At 54.5% G+C, this 9,162-nt stretch overlaps 1 protein-coding gene across 1 annotated transcript; it reads left to right on the forward strand.

The window, feature by feature from the left end:
• Positions 1-6,621: 6,621 nt before the first annotated feature.
• On the forward strand, positions 6,622-8,841 carry GNRHR (gonadotropin-releasing hormone receptor; the record flags this gene model as incomplete). Its single annotated transcript, XM_010149503.1, has 3 exons — positions 6,622-7,134; positions 7,959-8,160; positions 8,432-8,841. Coding segments are annotated over 3 exons (1,125 nt in total), but the record flags the coding sequence as incomplete, so codon positions are not given.
• Positions 8,842-9,162: the final 321 nt, after the last annotated feature.

Genomic DNA, 9,162 nt, shown 5'->3' on the forward strand with positions numbered 1-9,162 from the left:
CTCTTGTAAAAAGTCCTCTCCCAGCACCCTTGTAGCCCCTTCAGATACTGGAAAGCTGCAATGAGGTCTCCTCGGAGCCTCCTCTTCTCCTCCTTTAGTGTGCAGATGAGCCTCTATTTGGGATGGAGCTGGGGACTCCTTGTTGAACCATGCATTAATTTATTTCAGATTAATTATAGCATTGAGCAACATAGAGCTGAGCCTGGGCTGGGGTAATGGGGGCCGATCCGCTTCCGCATCTCATCTCCAAAAGAGTTTGCCAGCATCCGCGCTGGGAAAAGAGGGCACGGAAATGCCACCCCTTCCCGGAGCACCTGTGGTCATGGGGGTGACTGGAGCTGTAAAATATCTCGTGACCTCATGCATTGTGCCGAGGACATGATCAGAAAAGCCGGTCTCTGGCGAGCTAATTCCGGCGCTGCCGGGATTCCCCCTGGGGCGGCCGTGGCCGTATCGGCTTTCGTCGGAGGGTAAATGTGTGTTTGGCAGTGCGGGCAGAGATACTTGGCGGGGCGGGGGCCAAGCGCTGCCGAAGGGAAGGGCTGGCAGCTGCCTGGTGCGAGCGGCTTGGCCCAGCTGAGATGAAATAATATTCCCCCCAGCTCACTTAATTCAGCATTAATGGCATCTCTCCTCGCCCAGCCACTGATCCTCTCCTAAAAGCATTCATGTCCCTGTATAACGCTCACCCAAGGGACTTTTTAAGCCTGGAAAACTGCTTGGAGATACCAAATTCTGGGAAAATCGGTGCTGGGGGATGTTTTCCCTGCTTCTCGCTCCTGCAAGCCCCAGGTAATACTACCAAGGGTTCTGTGGGGCTTTCAGCTCTCCCCACATCTCCTGCAGCCCTCCAGTCTGGCCCATGTTTGGGAAGGAGCATCCAAAGGGAGTGCTGAAACATGGCCTTGGGGCACACAGTCCAAACTAGAAGCATGGAGGAAGGAGGATATTTGATGTTTGGAGCAACGTGATGGGCAGGTCCCGCAGGGATTTTAAAAAGGCGGAGGATAAAAGAGGGCATGAAAGGCAAAGACAAGGAGAGCGACTAAAACCCATCCAAAAACAAGGGCAAAACTGTTCACTTCCATGGGTTAGTCACAAGGAAAACATTGGGATTTCATAATTTCTTCCAGCTCAAGATAAATACCCAGTTGGGACAGCGAAGGCCCTGGCCGGGTCGGTGCGTGCTGGAGCTGAAGGGGACTCACAGCCCCTCCATTGACCCCACGGGTGCTTTCCCTTGGGGACAGGAGCATCACAGGTCTGGGATGCTGGGTGAGACTTCCCAAATAAATCCCCCCAGCTGGGGTTTCCAGCCTGGGCAAGGAAGGGAAGCTGCTGTGGAAATGCACGGTGGCCAGAGCAGCAACGCTGGATGGATCCAGGTTTTATTCCTTGGCAGTGAGCAGGTGGGGTTTGGCACCAAAGCCCACCACGTTTTCTAGAGCCTAATCTCAGGGTTTGGTCTAGGGTGATAAATTCACCCTTCCCTCTTTTCTAGTTTAGGGATGGGGAAGGGGGATTTTGCTCTGGTTGAGGTGATGCAGGAAAGACCCTGAGACCTGCTGCTCCACGTGGGAAGATGTTGATTTGGGGAACCTCTGGCCATGATGTTCTGGATATCTGGGCTCCCCTGCCAGCAGGTCCTTTTTTATACCATCCTGGCTGGCTCTGTGACTTGGACATCCAGCAGGATGCAGTGGGATTGGCAACACCAGGAGCACCAGCCAGGATATTAGAAGATGGGAATTGCAGTGGGTTTGAGCATCAGGAGCATGGTTTTCTCAGCACCGCTATCCGATGGCAGGATACCCCCGGGAGAAGGGTTTCTACCAGCAAGTGCTCCCACGAGGCTCCGATACACGAAGCCCCGATACACGAAGCCATATCAGAAACAACATGTTATTTCAAAAAAAAAAAAAATAAAGACACAGTTTACCAAGATATTGATCCCCATGGGCAGGAGAAATCCCTCCCTTTGCTTTAAACAAAGACTTTAGCAGGGGGATGGGATGACTGAGATTATCCCCAGGAGGGATCATCCCTCCTGGCAGGCTCTGCTGAGCGGCCAAGGCCGGGTGAGCAAGCAGAACGAACCACTGGTTTATTCCCAGTGAACGCTGATCTTCGGTCCTCTACTTTTTGCTGCAAAGATTTCGGGGAATTTAGGGTGATTCCCTGCAAGGGCTGATGCCCGGGGGCCGGCTGTAGCATACGCCGCACCTCACGCTGGTTTTTAATGAGAAGGATGAAGACTGGGAGCTTCACAACTGCTTGACTTGTGAACTTTGGGTAGGAAGAGAAGCCGTTCCAGAGGTGAGCTCATTTCTAACCCCGGGAAATGACTTCATGGACACTGGTATTTACTCACAAAAACACTGCATGTCAGATGTCCCTGACTAGACTTTCTGTTTGGAGTCCAGTATGAGACAAAAATTTCCTTGGACGAGCTGCTCCTGAGACAATTCAAGACTTGGAGGAGGAGGAGAAGAATTTGAGGGGAAAAAAAAAAAAATCAACATTAAAAACTCTGAAATCATGAGTTTTTTTCTGAGCACAGGGGAATTTTTGGACAGCCAGCCCAGCAGAAGCACCTGCATGGGGTAAGGGTGCGAGGGATGAGGGTGCAGGTATTGGGTGCTGCCATAGGAAGAGCCATCATTAGCCCCTGTAATCCCCAGGTGCAGGAGTTTCTCTCAGAGGTGAAAAGATGAGTTTTTCTCTCTTTTGTGAAGCCAAAACCCCAGCGGTGATTTATTAGGATAACGGGCAGCAGGCTCCCTGCCCTGCGTTTGCAGTGGGTTAATGGAAATTATATCCCATGCCGCTTTCCCTGCATGAGATCCCAATTTATACGGGATGTCCGATGGAAAACAGCACTTGTACTTCTGTTCAAGGTCTGCTCGTGTGAAATACTGCTGAGCAACCTGGCGTGGCATTCTGGTTTCTGTTTTCTCCAGCATCCTGGGATGATCCGTATGGATCTGGGGAGAAAAGTCCCATTTTGGGGAGCCTGGAGATGCTCTGGCTCCTTGTGACCCAGCGCTGGGCTGCAGTTCTGGGGATGTACTGCGGCAGCATCCCAAAAGGAGGGGATTTCGGAAAGAGCCGAGCCAGGGTGTATGGAAACAAGCCCTGCCTGCCAGAGCATGTTTCCTAATCCTGGGGGCCAAAACCCTCTGATTGTTAAACCAGTGTTCAGGGATTGAGCTGAAGGTTGCTGAGCAGACAACATCCAAGCTGACCTTTGAGGAGACAAGCAAAAAAAAAAAAAGAAGAGAAAACACAAGGGGGTTACTGTGCAAACGCTGGAGAAAAATAGTCATTTTAATGTGACCCCACCCTTAAAATAAGACTTATTGCTAATGCATGCCCAGGACATTGCTGTGTGATGGCATGCTAAAAAAATCCTCTCTGAACGGGGCCCAAAGGCTTTGTTGTGGCATGAGCGAGGCTTACAGTTCCTAAGAAAAATCCTGTCCCTCTCTTGCATCACACAGCCGGGGATGGAGAGGACATTTCTAGACAAAAAGGCAGCCAGCTGGGAAGGAGGACAAACAGGGAATACATTCCTGACGGGCTATTTAATTGCTTTCGTGCAGGTGCAAAGAGCTAAATGTAAGGGAAAATAGGGGTGAGCATGTGGGGCCGGATTAATCCCGGCTTTAAGCAGGAGTTTAATGCCAGGAGGAGGTGGCTGCCGTAATTAACGGGCTTCCACCCAACTTCCTTGTGGGTCTTGTGCTTTTCCTCCTCCGCAGGAACCAGGCTTGTTCCCGTGGCGCTGGTGGGTGATGCTCCTGCCAGGTAAGGAGGTGATGGGGACGGTCCCCTCCCATGTGGCAGGAGTGGCTGGTGCTCTGCTCTCTTTTCCCTTGGATGTAAAGCCCTTGGAATGCACAAATCGCCCTCTGTGACTCTGAGCAAAGAATTCCCAGCCTGATTGATCCCTTTTGGTGGTTAAAGGCAGATGCAATGGAGGGTTTAGGGGATTCGATGGACAGTGATGCCTCAAGGGCTGACCTGGTCCAGCGCCTGCAGCATCTCCTGGGTCTGGGGATCCGGTCTTTGTGCCACACAATTTGATTCTTAAACCCACAAATGGGAAAAAATCCTCCTTTTTCACTGTGCCCATGAGCACTCCTGCAAGCAGAACAGCCTCAAAGATGGTGCAAAACGCCGGCCTCCCCCAGAGCTCAGGCATTTCCTCCCAAAAGTGGGAATAGGCTTAATGATGGAAAACTTCCTATCCCACAATGTGAACCTTATCCTCTTGGGAACAACGCAGAGCCCCCACACACCAGTCTGGGACCTGCAGTCCCCCCGTACGCTGTGTATTTCTGAATTGAATAGCCCAGGAGATGCAAAGGTCTGTGTGCATGTAATTAAAGTCCCCGCGATGCTCTGGGAGCTGGCCCTGCCATCCCCACAGCTCTTTTCCTTTTGCTGGCCGGAGGAGCAACGTGTCCTCGCTTTCCCTCCCTGCCCTTGCGTTGCACATCGTATTTTTTAAGCCCTTGTGAGCCCTTTGTCCCTCCCGGTGTTTCATGCCGCGCATCGACCTCTCACTGCGGTAGCGCTGAGAGAAACACAAAAAGAACAAGGTGGGAGCTGGTAGAGCACAGGGGATCATTAAAATGGCAAAATGATCCAAGTTTCTCCTTATTAATTCCCTTTTTACTGCATTTCCAGTCCAGGCACGTACCTGTGCTCATCCATGATGCTCCCACGGACCTGTGCGGTCCAGGAGCATCGCTGGGGCGTGCGTGCGTGTGTCTGTGTGTGCTGCGAGTCTCCCCGTTGTCTGAGCAACGGGACGTTCATCACTAACTCCAGGGATAATTAACTCATTTTCCTGTATTTATAGAAAACCGATGCAGGGAGCGAGTGTTTGGCACTTATCCCCGATGGGGGCCACATTTGGCCACAACAACTTGAATTTTGGCCGTTCCTTGCAATACGGCAGCTTTGTCATCATCCCCAGTGCCTGCTTATTAAGCCTGCAATCAGGCAGCTCGTTAAGCCCGCGAGGGCAGGGGTGCCGGCCCCTGCCCGGGGGTGAAATGCTGGCAGCTGGGCCATCTGGGGGTGCCCACCTCCGCGTGCCCAGCTCCTGGTTTGTCAGTGCAGGGGATGTTTGCATCAGCGTTGCCGTCTCCAGATGCCGGCGTACGCCTGTGCTAAAAACAGCGGAGCTCCCGGCTCGGCCGCCGGCAAGGGCAGATTTTGCTGCTTCCAGGGCGTTTGTTGCAGGGATGTGATGCAAAGGCATGCTGGAACATCCTGACTCGGCACGGCGGCAGTGGGAGACCTGTGGGGCAAAACAAGGAGCATCTTCTCTTGGCATCAGGGTGTGCGTATGCCAGGTACGTTCCCCTCAGCTGGGACAAAGCCAGACCTCGATGTGGGTTTCCCCTTGTTTCTCCCAGACAACCGGCAAGCAGCTCGGTACTTTTTAACTGCCGCCTTCTTTTCGCTGCTTGCTTGTTGGGTTGGTCTTTGGGGAGGGAGGGGGGTGAAGGAGGCTCGCTCTCAGGGGTTTGGGGTGCGGGTGGTGGGGCTGGAGGGGGGCATGTAAGGTGTAAGCTGTAAGGTGTCAGCGTCTCCATCCCGCAGAGCTGGGGAGACAGATTCGATCTCTGCTGCTCGTGTTATTTGTGCAAAGGTGGGGAACGCTTTGTTGTGCTATCAGCGAACCGGAAGGTGCTTGAAATGGTAAGAGACGTACTCTACCTGTGATTGGGACTGTTAACAGCTCATGTGCCCAGGAGTTGGAAGTATTTGCCCTTGAAATGTGAATTGTTGCCAGGCTGGTTGTGCTCGGGCAAAAAGGGCAACTAAATCCGGGGGGACCACCACGCTGCTCACCAGCCCCTGGCCACCCCCCGTGTCGGAGCTTTTCTACCTCCACCTCCTCCTCCTGCTTCCCCTCGCGAAGGCAAAGGGTCAGACGTGTTGAGCTGGTGCTGCCTGGGTCCTGGGAAGGTCCAAGCTCCTAAATGCCCCCGTGATCCTCTCCCAAGAGCTGCTGTCAGTCCCCAAAGAGCGTGGGATAGCCCTTCTCCCCTCCCGGCCACCCCCAGGTGCTCCCACCCATGGCCCAGATCAGACACTGGAGATGGAGGTGGAACATTAAGGTTTAACAACATAATGGGAAGTGCCATGGGGGTTCTAAAAAGCTGAGCCCTGCTTGCAAAGCCCCTTTGGAACGATGAGTCCTTGAACCAAGCACGGCTGCCCCGGCACAGGCTCAGCCAGCTCCGGTGGGACCCATCCCTGGCCAGGTGCTGGCGGGCAGCGGCTCATCCCGTGGTCCTGGCCACTGCTCCCGTTTCCCAGCTGCTCAACTGCCTCACAAAGAGCTAAAAATACATGTCTGAGTGAGCAATCACTATAGCTACGGCAGGGGTTAGCCAAAGGGGGCAGCCGGGCAGCGTCGCTGGGACCGGGAGGTGCGGCAGCTTGGCAAACGGGCAGCACGGAGGGGACAGGCAGGGACTGGCAGGTTGCTGCCGGTGACTCCAGTGCAGATCCCACTGTCTCCCCATTTCGCCTCATGTTGATGCTACAGCAGATGCCACAGCCCCTAGGAGGGTGTTGACTTCGCTGCTTGCGTTTCAGCAGGGGATGAGTGACGAGCAGCTCCCCACACCTCCCCACTGCCCCGGCGCAGAGTGGGGTGCCAACGTCTCGGCCTCCGACTGCCCCGAGCACTGGGTTGAGCCCCGGTTCACGCAGGCAGCAAGGGTCCGCGTGATCATCACAGCCGTCTTCTTCCTGCTGGCGGCGGGCAGCAACGCGGCGGTGCTTGGCAGCCTGCTGAGGAAGAGGAGGAAATCCCACGTGCGGCCGCTGATCCTCAGCCTGGCGCTGGCCGACCTGCTGGTGACGCTGGCGGTGATGCCCCTGGATGCGGCGTGGAATGTGACAGTGCAGTGGTACGGAGGGGACATCTCCTGCAAGCTCCTCAATTTTCTCAAGCTCTTTGCCATGTATGCAGCTGCCCTGGTGCTGGTGGTCATCAGCCTGGACCGGCACGCGGCCGTCCTCCATCCCTTTTCCCGTGCTCGCCGCCGCAACGGACTACTGCTCCGCATCGCCTGGGCCGGCAGCGTGCTCCTGGCTTCGCCCCAGGTAGGGCTCGCTGCCTTCCCAGTGTGGCTTGCCCAGGCAAGGGTGGGCTTTGGGGAAGAGTTCCCCCATCCCAGCACCCCAAGTCCATCCCAATCCATGGGCTCCCCCACCAGCGGATGGGCTTTGCTGAGCACAGCGGTGTGGTTGCTGCGCTGGGCACTCAGCGCCGCTCAGCACCTTCCCTATAGCACCCATTTATTGCAGCACCGTCAGTGTTACACTAAGGGCTGGGGAAAAATTGTGTCCGCTTTCTATTCCTCATGCACATTGTTATCTCCTCCCAAATACGCATGGCTGCACCACTGCGAAACATGGTGGAGCAGCCCCAGACAAACCTGAGCAGCTCCTGACCAAAATAACATTTAGTATGGCCAGAAAATGGGATTTCACAGCCGTCAGATCGCACCCATCCTGGCCATAGCCGTGAGTTAGGTGGCCGGAGTGCCTCTCCCAGTCTGACAGTGGCAGGAAAATGCTTTCCGTGCCCACAGCCAGGGGCATCTACAGGACGCAGTGCCCTGTTCCAAAGCCTCTCAGAATTATTGAAACTCTCCGAGTTACTGAAAGAGGGAGATTTAGGTTGGATATCGGGAAGAAATTCTTCCTGCAGAGGGTGGGGAGGCAGTGGGAGAGGTTGCCCAGAGAAGCTGTGGATGCCCCATCCCTGGAAGTGTCTAAGGCCAGGCTGGATGAGGCTTGGAGCAACCTGGGCTAGTGCAAGGTGTCCCTGCCCATGGCAGGGGTGTGGGAACTAGATGGTCTTCAAGGTCCCTTCCAACCCAAACCATTCTGTGATTCTGTGATTCTTTGGTTCTCCATTTCAGCTTTTCCTCTTCCACCTGCACACAATCCCGGGAGGGAACTTCACCCAGTGCGTTACTCACGGGAGCTTCCGAGCGCACTGGGAGGAAACCGTCTACAACATGTTCACTTTCACCACCCTCTACATCACCCCCCTGAGCGTCATGATCGTTTGCTACGTCCGGATCATCTGGGAGATCAGTAAGCAGCTGAAGGTCAATAAAGGTAAGCAGGTCCCAACCCTTTAGTGCCCACCGTGACTGAACCTTGCTCCAGCCTGGAGCATCGCTGGGTCTGTCCTAACACCCTGTGAAGGGTAACCGAACCAAGGGTTTGTACACAAGCTTCTTGACCCCCCACTCCTTGCTGTCTTCTGCTTCCCATGAGCCATGGACCAGACCATGAGATGGTCTCCCCTCTCTGGCAGAAGTCATGGATTGTTATGTTCTCCCAGTTTTCTCCCATCTCCATCTATCCTTTTGGCTCTCCCCGGCAGGTTTGGTAAGGAATCAAAATGACCACATCTCCAAGGCACGCATGAAGACTCTCAAGATGACCATAGTGATTGTTGCCACCTTCATCATCTGCTGGACCCCATACTACCTCCTGGGCTTGTGGTACTGGTTCCAGCCCTCCATGATCCAGAAGATGCCGGAGTACGTCAATCACAGCTTCTTTCTCTTTGGCTTGCTGCACACCTGCACTGACCCTGTCATTTATGGCTTGTACACCCCCTCCTTTCGGGAGGACGTGCAGTTGTGTCTCAGGGGCATTGAATCAGCCATCACCAGACACGAGAGGCACAAACCCGTCTCAGTCTCGGAGAAGAACATCAAGGACGGTGCTGTAAACGGTGGGGTGGCATCAGGGGGCTCCAACGGGACAACTGTCAACACGGTCTGCTGAAGAGACGTACCCACAAGGAGATGGGATGCCCAGCTTTGGGGAATGCTTTGTTGCATGGGATCGTTCTGGAAGCTGTCGTAAGGAGGTTGGCCACCCAACTTGGGTGAGTGAGGGTCTCTGGCCAGAAACTGGGAACGTGTCTCCTGCCTGTACTCAGGGTGAAAAACATTTAGAGGTATTCAGGAAGAAGTTCTTCCTGCAGAGGGTGGGGAGGCACTGGGACAGGTTGCCCAGAGATGTTGTGGATGCCCCATCCCTGGAAGTGTCCAAGGCCAGGCTGGATGAGGCTTGGAGCAACCTGGTCTAGTGGAAGGTGTCCCT

Source organism: Eurypyga helias, unplaced genomic scaffold, assembly GCF_000690775.1.
Source record: "Eurypyga helias isolate BGI_N326 unplaced genomic scaffold, ASM69077v1 scaffold33133, whole genome shotgun sequence".
Lineage (NCBI taxonomy): Eukaryota > Metazoa > Chordata > Aves > Eurypygiformes > Eurypygidae > Eurypyga > Eurypyga helias.